Source organism: Schistosoma mansoni, assembly GCF_000237925.1.
Source record: "Schistosoma mansoni, WGS project CABG00000000 data, chromosome 4 unplaced supercontig 0032, strain Puerto Rico, whole genome shotgun sequence".
Taxonomy (NCBI): domain Eukaryota; kingdom Metazoa; phylum Platyhelminthes; class Trematoda; order Strigeidida; family Schistosomatidae; genus Schistosoma; species Schistosoma mansoni.
The window spans coordinates 1,879,934-1,899,630 of NW_017386017.1; the positions used below are offsets into that span (position 1 = coordinate 1,879,934).

The following is a 19,697-nucleotide window of genomic DNA, read 5'->3' on the forward strand; positions in this document are numbered from 1 at the left end:
AATTGACTCATGATTTCAACTATGAAAATAGTAGTGAATAGTTAGAATCTGTTTTTTTTCACAACTGATCATCAACTTATTCTGCTAACCTTGGAGTTAACTGGATTTTGTTGTTGTTGTTGTTGATATTTATCCTATGATTAGTTACACATTGATTTCAATTGTCAAAATCTTTTGTATCTAATCTATGAACTGATAATGTGGTCTAGAATGATAAAGATAGCTTCACAATCAAACGTCAATCAGACTAAAGTAAAGAACTTTAACCAAGTTGTCTTTCTGAGTTACCAATCTCCTTCTTCATCTCTAAAACATTTTATCGTCGTCTTTCACATTTTATTTTAAGGATAATATTTATGTAACTCTCAGTTAATCATGTGCAAGTAGGTTTACATACGTAGCTGGCTTTTATTACTTTACATTTGTAAATGAATCTTCCATTCAGTGTTTTTTTCTTTGGAAATTAAGTGTTCGAACCAACAAACGCCTACTGTTCGATCCGAATAAATGTAGATATTTTTTCCGAAGTAAAAAAAGCGTGACAGCTAATAATAACGAAAATTTGTTCGGAAAATTTTGAAAACATCCTTTTACCGCTACATAACACATGTAATCGTTTATGTTGTGAATAAATCAAAGGTTTGGTGGAGTTTATACCAATTATGACTTGATATTAGTTTCTGTTTGTTTGTGTGAAACTGTAGTGTGGTGTACTTATATTCATATAAGTAGTATATGGCGATGGTCAGACAGAATGTTTTTTGGCAGAAGATCGATAAGGAACGAACAGAAATGAAGCGCAATTGGTAGGAAAATGCATGAACAATGGAATTAGAGATGAACTAATATTTACAGAAGGAACAGTGAACATTGAGACAATTGACTATTATTTTGCAAATTAACTGGTTGCTTTATGGTTATCCGAATTTAGTGAGATAGTCTGTAATTTTTGCCTAAATACATTCGATTGTCCCCAGTCGTGTTTTGTTCACGACAAAACAATCGTCTGGTGAATAACGCATCCTAATTTTAACGACCGTATCTCATGTTCATATCTTGTTAACTACTTCATTACAAACAACGACCTATATCACAAGCCTACATAAACAGAACACTACTGAACATGTGGCTCAAAGCCGATTATACATACTCATGCTTAGTTATGTACTTGTATTGATTTAAATGAATCACTCATTGTTAGTAGGTTTGTTTCCAAACCGTACGCATCTTTTTGTTAAGCTGGCTTGTAGAAAAGAGTTAGCTTATCGAGTGCGTGGAACTAGGAACATGATGATCTGAGTAACCGTGCAGAATAATAAAAGTGTGTCACGAAAGGCTAACTGGAAAAATAATAATAATGTTCAATCTCGTTAAATAGTGACTAAAATTTATGTAGTAATATTCAATTGTGTTTATGCATATTATATATGCATCAATTAAATTCGGATAGTAGCTAGTAGTGAAATGCAGGATACGCGTTTCATTCTATTCGAATCTCATCAACTGAATTTAGTGTCGATGTCCACACTGAGACTCGAGCTCAGCACCTTTCTCTCTGAGTACTCAGTGCGTTTTCCGTTGTGCGAGCTAATGGCTATCTTAACACAGTAGTTCAGCAAATCACTCTTAAGTATTTTTTGCGAAGGTTACTGCGTTCGAGTTTCAGCATTCTCATCTACAGTGGGATGGAAGTACATTCGATGTGCATCTTGGATTACACGGCTAGTCACTGTTCAACATTGGCTAAATTTTGCGACTAAATGACAATATTTACAAACACTATTGACAATACATTTATATCATTAGAGACTGATTATTTATAGCTCTTAACATCAACGTGATGATACAAACCCGCACGAATATACACATATTTTTACACAATGAAATTCTCCTTGAGTATTTGTTTTTCTTTTTTTTTTTCTACATTAGATTGGAATTAATTACTATGAATAGAATACGATCGTCTAACAATGATCCTCCAACAAAAAACACATCATCTGTCAAAACAACAAGTATAAGTACTACAAATCCTCTTGACTTATTCATTGAAGCTAGCATTCTTATCAATAGTAGACGAAAACCTTTGTGCAGTTTAGATTTATGCATAGATCCAGTTGAAAATGTTATGAGTGAAGTGGATAGAAAAGTATTTCGGTAAGTTAAAATGTTATAAATATTATAAAAGGATAGATTATTTTTATCAGAAGGGGGTTTTTGTGGAGATTTAGTATTTTCATAGTTGATAGCGTCAGTCAATTGAAGATAGACCACCAAGGTAGACCTGGAAGCACTGGACGGCCGTTTTGTCCTATTGTGGGACTCCCCAGCAGTGCACATCCACGATCTCGACTCGCGAGATTCGAACCCAGAACCTACCAGTCTCGCGCCAGATCACTTAACCAATAGACCACTGAGCCGGCCACAATAGGACTAAACGGCCGTCTAGTGCTTCCAGGTTTTCCATAGTGGTCTAGCTTCAATTGACTCACGTTTTCAACTATGAGGATAGATTATTTGTTTTTACAAGAAAATTCTTTTAAATATAACATTTTCAAGCATAAAATTCCATTATATCGTGTATTATATGCTTTGTTGAGATTCATAATAATAATACTGATATTGTTATAAAACCCTAATTTCAGTCATTCATGAGATGTATAATTAGTTATTCCCTTAGTTTCTTCTGTCATTTAGATCACCAATCTTTATTACACTGATAAATCCTAAAATTATTCATGCATATAATATTCACTGAAACCCATATAATCCTTGTCTATATATATAAATATGGTAATTCTAATATCAGTCAGTCAGCTACAACGTAGGACCAGGCACATTTATGCATCGGTCCAAGTTTCCATACCTCATTAGCACAACAAGATGAACACCGGATTCATAGAAATAGTTAATTTAGTGGTGGTAGTATATAAAGATAGGTTATATATAAGGATATAGTATAGGAAGGAAGAACGTTATGAAGCAATTTTAATCTCAAGGTTTAATGGAAGATAAAGAGTGTATACATCTGCGCCATTGTGATCGATTCTGAGCCAAGTTACATAGAGTCTCCAACCATTGGTTACGATAGTCACGCGGACCCCAACCAAGTAGTCTGCATCTACCAACATGGCTTAGACTAGAAGTTAGTCACTTCAACCTCTGATGTCACGTTTTGGTTTGGCCGCCCCTAACTCTCTTCCAACCATCCCCTACATTAGTCAACATAGCTCGTCGTGGTAATCGGTATTCAGATATACGTAATACGTGGTCCATCCATCTCAGTCGATGAAGATTCATCACCTCATCAACTGATTTACCATCATTCCCTAATACCCTGTGTCTAACCTCACTATTACTTACCCGGTGATTCCAGCAGATGCGAGCAATATTTCTCAGACATCTGTGGTCAAATACTAGTAACTTACGAGTATCTTCTACTCTTAATGGCCATGTTTCACAGCCGTAAAGTAGAACAGAGTGAACTGCTGCGCAGTATACTCGTCCCTCAATTGATAGACGGATAATATATAGAGCGAAACTGTATCATGTGCTGCATTCATAATGAAATGTTCAATTCATGGAGATTTCGTGCAATTAACTAATAAACCATTGAAATCGATAGAGAACTGAACAGTTGTTTTATTTTAGTTAGAGACTCAGTTGGATGCTATTACAACTTCAAATGGAATCAAATCTATTTCCTTACAAAAGGCTATAATATCTGCAATCTACATACTAATCCATATTTTAAATTTTGATCAATATGCGATCTAGTGTAATATATTGTGATTCAGTGTTTATATTCAAATCTTATGCTTATTTTCTTCTGGATCTCCTTGATAAAACTTTAAGAATCCATCCACCACCATGGAAAACCTGGTGGTCTATATTCAATTGACTCATGATCTCAACTTTATAATTTTTTAAATACGTTAAGAGCGTTGCTTTCAGGCATAACCTATATTTTGGTTGATGTTTTAGTGAATAAATCTAAAGAAAAGCTTGTAGACCGGAAATCTTCGATACGAAACAAATAATATTATGTAACAATTATTGTACTTGAAAAGGTTTAATCAATAACTGTGTTTACCGTAAATTTACAGTTGCACAATATGACTATTGAACTTTGATTACTGAAGATTTTCAGTTGTATGTGTCTTTGCACAAATTAGATTCATTCCATCAGCAGCGTTGAAGTAAAGCTAAGTGATTGTGACATGGAGGATCTGTGAGCCAGCGTTGTCTTGAGCAGTGGCCTAGTGATAAAGGCATTCGACTTTTGGCCATTAAACCAATGGTCCAAACCCCGCTCCACTTACTACGGTTGGGGCACTATTACTAGCCTTCACAATTGTAGTGTAGTTCATACTCAAGTTGGCCGATCTTGCCCTATCTCTAAGTTTAGTATTATTCCCTAGTCCTCCTCTCCTGCACATTTCACGAATTTCATGCATTTATGTAACTTCAGGTTGCTATATCAACTTGAAGTTAATTTTTATGTTAATGTCTTGGTAGTTGTTAATCGGTTGATGTGTCAGTTGGTAAATAGATCATTGATCATGTTCGCAATATAGGTTAACTAATCGATAATCCGACTATAGAGATTATACAACTCCTTTCCTGTCATTACGGATGTTTCATCTTTTATACGTAGATTAATAAATAGATAACAAATCAGTTCAGATCACTCTCTAAAATGTGGTTCAATCATTAATCTTAATAATTATAAACTGTTCTAGATCAATAGTATTTTTAACGTTAGGATATTGATGATTTAAAAAGAATATTATACCAATTTCATCTTCCTCAACAATCCGTAGCATTTATTGTTACATACTGAATTATCCGAATGGGGGTTTTGTGGAGATTGTAGTAATTTAATGGTTGAATTCATTAGTCGATTTAAACTTGAAAACCTGGAAGCACTGGACGTCCGTTTTGTTCTAGTATGGGACTCCTCAGCCGCCCAGTGCTTGCAGGTTTTAAATGGTGGTCTAGCTTTAATCGACTGATGAGTTCAACCATTAAATAACATACTGAATTGTTTTAGAAATTTGACTTAAGAGTCGATGATTATAGATCTTATATTTATTGGCACTCTTCAGTTAAATATGCTTAAATCTGACATAATCAGTAGTTTACCTATCAGCTCGATGTAATTACATCCTAGAGTTGATGTTTTACCAGAACTCGAACCCAACACTGAATCCCAAATAGATTGATACGTGCATCCTTAATTCCACGACTAACAACATTCCAGCTATTCTATACTAATTTATATCATATTGACAATATTCAGGCAATCCATATAGGATGTACATATATATCCCAACTATGAATGACCAACTTTCAGTTAAAAGTATAAACAGTTCAATGTTACTTAGATTGATTAAGTTTAAAGTATGGGCATCTATTCAGTTGCCGTACGCTGTATTTTAGTGTCAGATAAATGATGTTTTTTTTTAACTACACATACACATTCACCATCAAACTATTTGTCAGAGTTGACTAATCTACCATCCTAATACATAACTCAAAATAATAAAAATTTATGATTACTATTATTAGGTCTATTTATATGTCTGAACTATGAAATATGAGGAAACTATTTTTTAGAAGAATAAACATTTCATTTTACTGTTTTTCTCCTTACCATTCTACAAAGTTTGGTAATTTTGTTATTTGTAATGAATAAAATAATCCGAAAAATGTTTTTTTGCTTGCTATTTATATCCTTATTTATTTTAGTCAACAATTTTGTCCTTACTGGTCATCATCAGTGTCACGCGAGTACATAAAATGTTAAAAGACATAAGTAAATAGAATCTATTCACACATCATCATCATCATCATCATCATCATCATCATCTTTCTCGTCAATTCAATACACTACCGACCTGATATTGTTAGATTATTGCTTCATTTTATTCAGGTCTCTATACGTCATTTGGCATCACAGAGAGGGAGAGTGTTCTATGAACGTTGAGTTTTATGAATTCAATAATGCAAAAATTAGAATAATTATTACTTTTTTCACATTTAAAAAATAATTTACCATTTTTGGCCCCATATTTATTCATTTCAATTTTACCATAAACTAGGGTGGAGTTTCCGGTTTTCAATATGCATATTGTCCATTCTTTTTTTGTGTAACTTCGGAAATGGTTTTAATTACTGTTTTATTGTTTAAGTAAAATAATGAAGAATCAGGTAATTCTACCCTTTTTTTTTCTTGTCAGGGATGTTGTCGAATATACTACGTTATGTTATTCTTATTCATTGAATGTATAACTAAGAAACGTAAGGTATAAAACTTGAAATGGAAAGTTTTTTCACTGTTTGAAAACCAAAGGACAACTATTTTATTATTGTGACAATAATATGCTCATGAATCTAAGTGAGTTTTATGAGTAGGAATATTAAATGAACAATTTTGTTAGCTGGTTGTAGTTAACCGGCGATGAACCCTGCTCGACTTAGATTTCGTGCCAGTTATTTGATAATTGTCCATAAAATGTACTTGCTATCTTGAGTAGACTGGTGCCTCATAATGGATTCGAATCCAGATCATTCAACCTCACAGTATGAAACGTTACTACTAACACTATTCGAGCTATTCAGTAACCTCTAAGATTATGAAACTGGGTGACTAGAGTTTGAATTCCACATGGAATTTCATTTCACTCGACATTACATGTAATCTGTGCTGACAGTCAACGATTAACACGTAACTGAAGTCGAATAGGATTTCCGCTGTTGATTACCTAATATAGTGCAATGATGTATTAACACCAATACATTTACATTTTCACTCCTTTTATATATACTTTAGTGTTAAGTCACAAGTATTATAAGCAGAGATGATGATGGTTAACAGAGGAATTCAGAACGCTCATTTCGTCCTATTTGGGGCTGAACAGCTACATTTACCTGCATCCCAGAGTACACATTCAAATCAATCCTCCAGTAGAATGTATGTCATAGTTAACATCACAAACTTATCTTAGACAATTGTTAGAAACCAAGAAGCTTGGGACTGCTGTTTTTATCCGTGTATTGGACTCCTGTAGAGCTCAACCACTCACCTCACTATCAAACCTACTCATTTAAGGTCTTACAGCTAACTCTTAACATTAAGACCATTAAGTTAGAACTCCATTGTTTGCCTATCTAATTTCAATCATAATGAAACCAAATAACTATCCAGTGATTTTCAATAATTATCTAACTTAGTTCGATCTTTAGTATAAACTATATACATTTAATAATATCCATTAGGTCATTTTATATTCCTTTTGATTACAATTATATTTATAGTTTCTCGTTTAATGTAGCTTTTCAACTTTTAACCGGAATTATATTCATATCCTTAATGTGAGTTTTTTTTTCAAAGTGTTTTCTTAATCTATGCAGAAATTTGAGCCAACTTTTATTATTAAGTATCATTCTGTAAATTAATAGTTAAATGTTTAATCCAATTTAAAATTATTTGCATATTTTTATCTGATAATTACGGATATATATAACTTCAAGGTGATTTTTAGAAGTTTGGCACTGTACCACTAGCAATCGGTCACTCAATCACCGTCATTTTTTACTTGTTCACGTCACTATCCGTGAAATGATTATTGTCAGAATGTATAACAGTACTACACCATATAATGCACTTTTATAGAGGGGATGTAAGAATAGGTTTAAATATATAACTTCATACACACTAGAAAGCCAAAGTTTTACATTGTTATTTTTTAATTCACTGTTGAGGAGTCCCACAATAGGACGAAACGGCCGTCCAATGCTTCCAGGTTTTCCATGGTGGTCTACCTTCAATTGACTCATGATCTCAACTATATAAAATTACTAAACTCTCCACAAAACCCCTTCTGGTCGTAATCATATGCTCACTAGTGACTGGCTCCATGAGGTATTTCCTGGAGTTCTAGTGAGAAGCCGTGACCAATGGAGTTCAACCAGGTCTGTTGGGAGATATCAGCTCACTGAAGACATTGGTGAATGGTTGCTCGATTTCACGGATTGGTTGGAGTTATACATTAACACCGTTGGATGCCGGCTCAGTGGTCTATCGGTTAAGGGCTCGCACGCGAGACTGATAGGTCCTGGGTTCGAATCTCGCGAGGTGGGATCTGAAGAGTCCCGCAATGGGACGAAACAGCCGTCCAGTGCTTCCAGGTTTTCCATGGTGGTTTGGCTTCATTTGACTCATGATTTCAACTATAAATAATTCACTGAGTTGGCAACTCCCTAGTCCTAACACAAAATTGTGCATAATCTTTATTTTTGTTTAATTTATTTAACCACAAGAACATTGGTACAAGGAGGCTCTAAATAGACATGCCACACATAAATCATTCGATTCTAAACAAATGTTATTCAGGTTTGCGTATTGAATTTTGGGCCACACTTGTTGTCCGTCAGTCGAATTCAAACTACTTCATTCTTGAAGCTTAAGTGGACAAAAAGGCGTTATCGAATTTCGAATATTTGGTGTATTTTTTTGTCTCAGATATGCTTAACTGACTTGTGCTTGAGGTTTAAACCCTAAATCCGACCGCGCCAAGTGAGAAGATAAAGACTTGTGGTCTAGATTTATTTGACTGCAGAAATCAGTCAAAAAGATGTATAAATACACTACTTTTTATATGACTTTACGATCTGACTTACTGTCAGATTTGTATAATTTGTCTTGAGTAGTAGTTAACATTCATGAATCAGTAACTTGGTGCATGAACACACATAAGCATTTATAACTAGGTAAGTTACATAATTTCTCAGGTTGTGGTTGCATATCATAGGCAATTTAAGAAGAAAAACAGTTTCATATATGTTATGGAGAATTATGAATGGTAAGTTTTGAGATCTATTTATGGACCAATATAATATGTTTATTTCCTATTGTATAATTGTTAAGTAACTAACCTATTCATATTCGTGTATCTATTATAATAAGCTATAGACTATCGTTATACGATTTACCATTCTTGAGTTATTCCTAGTCCATTAATTACTGTTCCCCCTATTCACAGCCACATTTAGCTAAATCTTGTACAAAAGTTGTTTTCTATTTTATGGTACGATATGGTCTGTTTGATTGGTATATAAACCCAATATGTTTGAGAATAATGATTCATATTGCAGAGGCTATTATTGGTGTTCTGGATTTAACTGGCTGGGCTAGGCAGAAAGCAGGACTGAAAAGTACTCAAAACTGTTCATATGGCTTTTGTGTATTATTGATCCGATCGATAATTCACTGCTCTCTAATTGGCGGTCTTATCATCTCATATATAAACAGGGCACGCAATCATCCACTCGATATAACAATATATCACTCTCATTCTAATCAGTTTTATTACTGCTCATTACATTGAAATACTTCACTCATGGTATTATTGTTTTTATTGACTGTTTACAAGTTTTGTTTATATAAATATCGGACTTATTTTTACTGTCAAAAATGGAATACAAGGGAACTTTAATTGGATTCGAATTTACTAATGAATTAATGAAAAAAGAGTAGATAAACTAAAACTAAATTAACCAACTATACGTTAGTAATTATTATAATTATATTGTCAAATTGTAATCAAATATTTATTAAAATGTTTTTCTCCCTTTCAATTTAAATCAACGAAATAACGTGTTGTCATTTCCGGTATTGAAATAGAGAAGTAAAAAGAAGAAGAAAAAAAGGAGCGATTCAATTCCATTTTTAAGAAAAATAGAAAATATTTGCATTAAGCTATTCATTGTAAATAGGTTGTTGGTGAATAGTTTCAAGGTAATCTATATAATTAACTTGACGTCAACCACTGCCTTCTCGTGGCATTACGGTTGTTTATGAAATTGAGAGGACGAAAAGCGAATGTCCTGTGCTTTAACCGGGTTGGTGGACACGGAAAGTTCACCTAGGGGAGTTGGAAACCCTAATTCCAAACTAATGGTGCATATGGGCTCTAGTATCCTGAGAGAACAAATGGATTATGAATCAATCGTTGGTCACCGACTACCATGGGACTGCATCTCCTTACGATGCTTCACTGCCTTGTAGGTCAGATCTTCAGGTCGAAGGCTCCGGGTGTGGTCCCCTTAGAAAACCACCTGCTTCGGTCTGGGCACCGGGTCAGTACTATAGTCCTCACACAAATCTCATTTAATTTGTGTGGCGCATATATATCTGATGCCCTCTTTGTACCAATATTTATGTGTTTAAATAAATAAATAGTGAACAGTCGAAAAAAACATTAAAATGGAAATTCTTTATTAATATGTGTATTTAAAACTTCACATGTGAAATAGAACCTCCTAAAATGTTCTTTGTTCGCTTTGTTCATTGAGTTGAGATACATTGGTTTTTATTTCCAAATTTTATGTAAAATCGTTTTAAGAATAATGTAATTAATAGATGATATACTAATTGTATTATGTTCTTACATAGTTATAGGACAGTGGGAGATTTTTAGTTTTGAGATCGAGATCGCTGAACAATTGTGTCACGCGTACGCACTCATTAAAAGTTCCGAATTTTGATCAAACAGTAATATAGGTCTTTCGTTTTTTTGGCCTGTGCCAGTTTATGATGTGTAGAAAGTTCATTTTATTGACTGAAAACACACATCTAAATTAACTCATTCTTTTCTGAACATGGTTCACAGTCAAAAAAAATCCTGAAAAGTTAATGCGCCACTTTTATCCCATTAATTATTTTCTTGAAATCATAAGGTTAGACAACTACTGAAAACCTGGAAGCACTGGACGACCGTTCCGTTTAAGTATGGGACTCCTTAGGTGTGTACATTCAATACCTCCTCCAAAAAGAATCGGACCGAGGACTTTCAGTTTGGCACCCGAACGCTTAACCTCTAGACCACTGAGCTCGGGATCCAATGGTGTACAAGTCTGACTGCAGTCAGTCCACAATATTGACTGGAACTCCGGAAATTTGTTCTCAAAGCTAGTAGTCACTAGTGAACGTATGATAATTATAAATATATGGTTGTAGAGATTGTTGAATTTCATTAAAATCATGAATTGATCTAAATAGATGCACACTGCTAAGGAGTCCCACAATAGGACGAAACGACCGTCCATTGCTTCCAGGTTTTCCATGATGGTCTAGCTTCAATTGACTCATGTTTTCAACTACTAAAATTTATTTATAATTATTTTATATATAGATGTGTTTCATTTCACTCATGTGATTCAAATTTCATGCTAACACTGTTAACCTGCTTTGTTTTTCAAGACTTGGTTAATGAATGAAATTTAAGGAAAACTAATTTATATATATATATATATATATGTTTATGGCTAAATAGGTTGACCTAGTGTTTATCGAGATATGAGTATAATTAAGTTCAAACAGAGTGTAATTGACACCTTTTTTATTATAAACATTTTGAAATCATATCTAAGCCACTCGAGTTAATGTTTCAAGATCTTGACATTAATTCAATTATCATTATTGCATTCAAATACATCCACTGAACTTCTTCATTACTTATTCAATGTTACTTTTAAATGTGAGGATCTTTAACTCAGAAATAAGCTTCTGTAGTGTTTACAAAAGCTATCAAGATGCACGAAATTTTCAATTATTTTCAACGCTCCATCAGTTAAAGTGAGTGCATGTTACTGCTAATCTTGTTGAAGTACTACATTTTTGAAACATAACCTTGTAGATGTTAATTAACATATCTTGATTCAATGGATAATACCATAGCACAGTCCTGTACAACATAATGATTTTTAATCTATAATGAGTATGACTGTATTCAATCTATCATTTGACGAATAAAGAAGGTAGAAAGACAACCTAAATGACAGTTATTCTCATGTTGTTTTGTAAGTAAAGTCAATGATTATCTGTATTTCACGGTTAGCCCCATATTTATCTCCAATATTTGTTTTCAATGGTCATTGTCCCTGAGATCTGTTATGACTTGACCTAGCCGTCGCCAATTTGTTATGTTTTTGATCTAGGCTGTGGCCAATTGCTATGACTTGATCAAGGTCGTCGCTGATTCGTTATGACCTTACGAATTTAACAAGGACGTAATTCGCGTATATTATCCACCAATAGAATACGCCTTCTACGACCTTCACACTATGACAATGACGTTCGATTAATATGAGCAACCTAGCGTCCTTATTGGTCCTTATCCGCCTAACCCGTCCACTTGAGTCCAAAACACCAATAGCAGCCTCGGCAATACGAATCGTTTATTTCAAGCATACTTTGTTTATATATCAGACAGACAGGCCACATCATGCCATAAAATAGAAAATAATATTTGTACAAAACCAAGCCAAATGAGGCTGTAAGCGTGGGAGACAATAATCAATAAACTGTGTATAACTTAGGAACAGTAAATCATACAATAATAATCAATAGGTCAAAATGAAGCTTACAATAAGATGAATATAGATATAGATAATCTAGTTACCGAATAGTTATGCAATAAGAATGATAGTCCAATAGTAGGTCCTGCAAGTTACCCGTACTTATGTCTTCGCTACTACATAACAAGATCCTTCAACGATTTACTAAGGTGAGAATAGGGTCATAAATCAGTGTGAACAATTATGGTAAGGAATCGAAATAAGAATTCTCATCACAAACTCACATCAGCAACCGTGCAAAAACGCTACCTAACCACTTAGATGATGGAATTTCACACCAAAATCTAAGACCTACTATCTTAAATATCATTCATTTGTTCGCAAGTCATGGCCCCGCCAACTAACTCAATGTGTGTTCATTTTTATGGTATTTACTTAGTGATAGTCAAAAATTAAAGAAAGCCTCCTCAGGGTACTTTGTTTTTTGGTAGTCAGTCTCAATTAATAACTTCCGCCTACCCCTCTAACATATATATATATATATATATATATATATATAATGTTTGTTTCCGTAATAACTGTCAGAACGTTTACTTTAGTGTGTGTGAATGACCAGGTGTTTGTTGTTAGTTTTTGAAAGAGCTTATTTTGTCGAATGTAGTTGTGCAGTTAGTTTTGTTCCTGAAAGCATAGAGACGCACTAGCGTTGTCTGTCATCGCATTGGTAACAACAAAGAAAGATAATTCCATAGTGGGTGAGATGGAAATGATGCTGTTTCAATGTGGGATTGTACAGTTGTATGACGTTGTATGTCACTGCTTTCCTGGGTATCTTAATTCACTATCTTATTTCCTGCATTCAAGAAAACATATTTATAGGATGATCTTTTTCTGTTAAATCGCGGAAAAAAAGATTTTCCTGTGATGCCTACTTATATTTCAACTTCTGTCTATAAGATTTTGATATCTAGATAGTCAATATTGTGCCCATATGGTTTATTGAGTTTTTTGTTTGTTTGCTTTTTCAGAAAAACACGTAATTTCGAAATCTCAAGGCATTTTTTGTATTCAAGTGGGCAAATTATAATGTTTGAGTGGAAGGGTTTTATCCGCCTAATTTACTGATATATCTATATATATATATATGCTTACTCACTCACTTGACTGCATTTACTTCGATAATGATGTTGATAATGATAGATAGATAGTCGTGTTGGTATATAGCTATGTGTATTGTTAGATGGTAGAATATTGTGAAATCGTTGTTCTTCCTCATCGTATAAAACTTATTTAAGCCATAGAAAATGAAAAAAAAACAATCATCTTTTTTTTCCCGGTTAATTTAACTTTTGATGTGTTTTTGAAGATTGATTTCAGTGAAGTGAATTGAAATGAACAATTTCAGTACCTATGTATATATATATATATATGGTTGTATTGACTGGTATACTAAGTCGTGATCTTCATTCGGTTTATAATGGTCAGCTTTATTCAGACTGAAGAAATTAATAGTACTGCCGAAAGGTTGTATTGATACTTGAAACTGAGATTTCTTTTACCTAAATTAAATCAGCATCAAACATATCGAATGTTTTTTTATTTCACAGTATTCCTGTGTTTTTGTTAATAAAGTATCTTGATTCCTATTGTGTCACGTATGCCTTTTTTGTAGAAAGACTGTTTCTAATTTAATTGAATAGGTTTGATGATATGCTTGCCTAGTCATTCAGAAATCTCTCCCTACAATTAAACTTTGGACACGATACTAAAGGTGGGAAATTTCAAGATATACTTTACTACCAAGGTTAGGTTGGGTTAGATTAGGAACAGAAAATGGGAAAAGCTTAGGTTTATACGTGACCTTGATTTTCTACAAGCTTCTGTAAAAATGGCGATGTAATAGGGGATCATCTAGTCAGAGTATGGCACATAACCCGTCGCTTTGCCATAACTCTCTACAACATTTCTATTAAATACTGATTGGATAAAATATTTTCGGTTTCTTTCAAATTTCTGAGGAATTCTCAATAGCTCTAAACATGTTATGATTAAATTATCGGTTAAACTGTTGGTTTTATTTTCTTAAAGAAATCTGATTATCCAGTTGATTCTACAAAATATAGATGTTTATACTGAGAATAATTTTAAAAATAATACTTCATTATTGAGTAAAGTTGAACGATATCTTGTTCTCCGTATAGTTTAACGTACTGACGATCCAATGTGGACACGACCTTGGAATTGTCTGTTAACTGTACTCATTCTTTAGCCATTATCCAGTATATTATACAATCTATGTTCATATTGAATAATTATTTACAAACCACTTGAAAAAAAATATCATGTTCTCATTAGTTAATAGCTTGAACGTAAATTTATCAATATCCCATTTGGTAATATGACATAACTGACTAATTAATCCAACTACATCGTGAATTCGGCAGTTACGTACTAATACCATTATGTTATACTCTTTGTTACGGAGTAATTATGTAATAAACAACCACATTGATATTCACTATTGTCCGACACTTTATTTGCCTGTCTGGTTTCGATTCCACGTGGATAATCTCATAACAGTACAAAATAAATGTCCTATTTTCATTCCTGGTTTTTATATTAGCTTCGAGTTTGACGATAATCCACGTTGAAAATAGATTAAATACTTTCAGGAACCATCTAACTAAAGATAATCATTATATCGTCATGTCAATTGCATTAATCTTTCTTCTTACATAACCATTTCACAATAAACATCATCAGACTAAGATTCTTTTCTTTAGGTGGGGATTTCAAGATAGATGATACGAGTAAAAAATATCGTAATATATATAATGAAATGTACACTACGCCTATCAAAGATAGACGTCATGAGTGTTTTGCTAAATAACCAAACCTGGTTTGAACTAATCCAGTATTTATGTAATCAACGAATTCTATGTAAACACAGACAGAATATATACACTCTTGTTTTGGTATAGAGACAGATTTGTATTCATGCATGTCGTGGAAATCTGAGTATATAATAGGCGTTTGCTTCCTTATTTTCATTACTAAATACACTGTTTATCGATGAAAGAATTTAACATCATAGTAAATAGTAAATCCGTGAGGTAAGATTAGTTGTGACACTTTTGAGGGTCGACTTCTTTTAACCCTTTTTACCATTGTGATAATGTAGCGCCTCTGCAGATGCTGGTTATCCAATGAAAACATCTTACTGCTTTCAAACCCTCTACTGTTAGTAGTCCGACACCGCTGCCGAACCTGCTTCATGTCTTACCGTTCTCTGAAGACCTACCTGACGTGACAGTACCTAAAGAAACATATGTTCTAGTCAATATAGTTCTCTTGAGACATTACAATGGGGAAGCCGGCCCACCACGTCAATGTCACAGCTACGGTTGTGTTAAAGGGGCCCATGACCGATTTAGTAGTTGTTCTATATCGGTAATCATTACTACATGAAGTCTCTTGCCACTGATCTTGTCTATTTACTGTACAACCATATAGTTTATTTCTTCTCTGTAAATATAAATTCTTTGTTTCAACCACAATTTTACGAATTTTACTGGCAAATAACAGTAATGCGAGGTTTATAGTAAATTTATTGTGATACCTACTACAATAATATCAGTATGTCCTGGTTCAATAGATCTTGCAATGATAGCTGGACATTTGATTAAACAAGTTGAATGTCTGAGCACAGAGGACGGTCACCTGTGTGTCTAGTAGGGACTCATTAGTTGCGGGTTAGGTAACGACGACCGTCTCCTGCATCTTTGTGCTTACTACAAGCCGTTTCTGGTCAGCATCAACTACCGACACAATCATCGGCATTAGGTTACCTAGCGTCCCCTTTCTGCAACTCAAGCCTGGACTCGGATTGCCCCCATCGCGATTAGCTACCGCTGATGTGTTTATGTACAAGAATGCCTCTTCTTCTGAACTACCTATCTGTACTTGGATCATGGTTTGGTCTGTGTCAAGCTTATTTTGGGCTTCAATGGCTAACAAACTTATCGTCTTCAAAGGATTGGTATATGCTTTCACTGAAACCAAATATCAAAACGAGTTTGTATCGAGGCTTATCTATCAGTCCACCAGAAGCTTAGATAAGCACCAGCTACGTTTTCATGATACCATGAAAATTATGATTCTAGTCACCTGTAGCTTCGCGAAACATCTCGTTTATAAGTAATGAGTTTCTGAAGCCTCTTTACAACTCCTTGTTAAAATATGCCGGTCTACTCTGACTAATCTAGGAGTATGATGTTGTATTGGATTAATTGAATACTTTTTCTATAACTGTTATCTATTCCATCTTGGATGGATGGATAATTTTCTTTCTTCCCTTTTAATCATATTTATTAATTCTAATTTTCAGGTAGATAGACTTTCTTATCTCTTTGATTAGTTGTGTATTTCGTCTAATTCTATTAGTCTAGAAGAGGCTATTTTCCACTATTTAGTCTATTGAACACCCTATGTGTATAGCTTATTTCATCAACTTTCTATAAAATATAATTTAAAAAAATATCTTTAAGGTTTTAATTTATACACTTTTGATATTTTGAAGAGGTTAAATAAACTTTATTATTATTATTATTATTCTGTACATTTTACTGTTGGAAGGTTAAGGGTGTTTTGTTTTCGGTTGTATAGCTTAAAGCATGAGTTTTGTCTAGTTTCTCTATTTTTCTTCCCCCCTTCTCTCTCCCTCCCCCCCCTCTCTCTCTCAAAATGTTCTTTTCTTGCTTTGTTTCTTATTAACTCTCTAAATATATTGTATATTTCTCAAATTAATTTTAATGATAAGTTGATAAAAGACAAATAAGTCTGTAAAACTTCAAGTATGTAAAGTAGTTTGATCCGATAAAAAAAAAACACTTTTCTATTATTAAGTTATTTCTTCCTATTTATGAACATTTCTCATCATTGTCATTTTCTTCACTTTTTGTGGTTTAATTTCTTTTGTTCTTGTTCTGTTGCTATTTATCTATTTATAACAGTAGTGATCAGTCAATTGTAAATATCGAAGGTGATCATTCATAACCAAAAAAGAGTTTCATGATAACTCCTTAGGTCATAAAACCGGGTAACGCGGTTTCAAAACCCACAAGGAACATCATTCCACCCTCAAAATAACACATATTTCTTACTGAAAATCTCCAACTAACACGAAACTTAAATCAACTCCTGTCGACTACCTACAGCCAAACATTTCAGTATAGCTCACCAGTCGAAATCCTGATAGTAATCTGGTATATCTCGCGTCCACTATTTCCTCGATAGTTTATTATCTCTGACTTGGCAAATGACACGCTCGACCAGCACCATTGACTTTGAGCCTATAAATAAGTTACTAATAGTCCACTATTCGCTAACTCCTCTCTGTGCTCTGCCTTAATTCAAAAAGTGGCAATCAACCTCTAAAATATTTATGTTTCAAACAGATATGGTACACCCCACTACTCTACTATATATATATATATATATATATATATATATATATATATATATATCAGTTCAATTGAAGATTATAAAAGAAAACTACAGAAGTATTTCCATTGGTTTCTATTCTAATCCATTACAGATAACATCTCAATCTACTGATTTGTACTATTTCTAGAACTGTATAATATCAGTCTTATACAACATATCTGTTGCACTTACACTTTGTTCGTTAACCAAATATGTAATATCTATGCCAAATTAAATTGTTTCCAATGGATAAAATAATAAGTTTACTATATGATAACATTATAGGTATGTGCATAGAATAAAATTGTAGGTTACTTGATTACTAATGATGTGGAGAAATGCGAACACTTCACTTCTACCTCAAGTTTGCGCTGATGATATCGTTCAGAATAACGGTGGAAGCTCTACGACCAAACCATCCAGCTCAGAGAACGAAACCCCATCAAAATCATCTATCTGAGCTTACAAATCTTCTCCACTATCTCTTAATTCTATAAGCTTTATTTGTACATTACCGTTTGATTATTTTATAAATCGTTTATACATTATGCAGAACTTTGGCTCAGTGGGTTAAGGTGCTTTAGCTTTCAACCATAAAATCTAAACTTTAACTGTCTTCATTTTAGGCGGCTAATTTGTATCATTAGTGCTCACACAAATGTTCTGGATCATATTTAACTACCTGATGAATAAGTCTAGTTAAAATTGATTAAATTCTAGTCAATGAGCGTTGAACCAATTCGAGGACTTATACTTAACACTAGATGACTTATTTTTCTTTTCCTTATTTTGAACTTATTCTTCAATCATTCAGTTTACGTGACTAACTAGATTAATTACTTCTCTAATTAATCTATAACATACATTACATTTAATAGAAGAAAAAAAGACAAGTATGAGACATCATACCCTTGTTTACTTTACCTTTTTTTCAATGAGGAAAAAGAAGAAGCAAAACATATCTTTACCACCCTTGCCACTCATCTTTTTTTTGGATTGTCTTGTTCATTTGCTACCTTTCGTAATATTAACAAATTAGAAGAGAACAAAGCAAAGCGACAATTTTTCACCTAATATATATTCTCATTCTAATGAATTTCTATCACGTTATCCTCTGTACTCAGAATATATATGTGTATATATATATATAATTAGACCTTTTGTTCGATGTTGTTTCATAAATAATTGAGTGCATTATTTATTTATTTATTTACCATCTATATATGTTTTCATCTTTACAAAATTGTTTGTTTATTCTTTCATGCTATTCTCAGTAAACATTTTCTCTACTGTCAGTTTAGATATATCTCCTTTAATTCATGAGTTTGAAGTGATGTAAAAAAAGTTTCTTGGCAATGGTTGGATACTATTTTCAGTTTTGATTTTGTGTAAACTAATCGAAGCATTCTTTGTTTTTGATCCATCTTTCTTATGGTTGGAAAAACTATTCGCTTCGTGTGTGTGTGTGTGTAGATTTTATGAGTAGCCCGTTTACATTCACTTAGTATTGTGTGTTTGAATCTTCCCATTGATGTTTTTAGGACTGCAACTGGTCTGTCTTTTATTGGCATATGTGAATACTGTGTGTATTGCCTCGATATAGCCTAAGTTCACAAGCATGATAAGGCAAAAGATGGATAGTGGCTAGCAGTGGAATCCAGAACGCACGTTTCGTCCTATTTGGTACTCATCAGCTGGATGTACCTGCATTCTCAAAGTTGATGTTCACTCCGGGATATCGAACAGATAGCGTTTTAATACAACACTGACCGATGCACACATAAACGGACCGATCTACGAACTTTTCTGGATCACAAAAATCACGGTACGAACCATTTTCAAGTTAGTCAAAC

General features: G+C 33.5%; 1 protein-coding gene across 1 annotated transcript in view; it reads left to right on the forward strand.

Moving 5' to 3' along the window:
* The window catches only part of Smp_148760 (hypothetical protein), a gene marked incomplete at both ends in the record, with an annotated part of 103,085 nt that overhangs the window by 29,073 nt on the left and 54,315 nt on the right, over positions 1–19,697 (forward strand). The window contains one exon of the mRNA XM_018791174.1: positions 1,930–2,154. Within this exon, the coding sequence (XP_018645687.1) occupies positions 1,930–2,154 (225 nt within the window). The remainder of the gene's footprint in view (positions 1–1,929; positions 2,155–19,697) is intronic.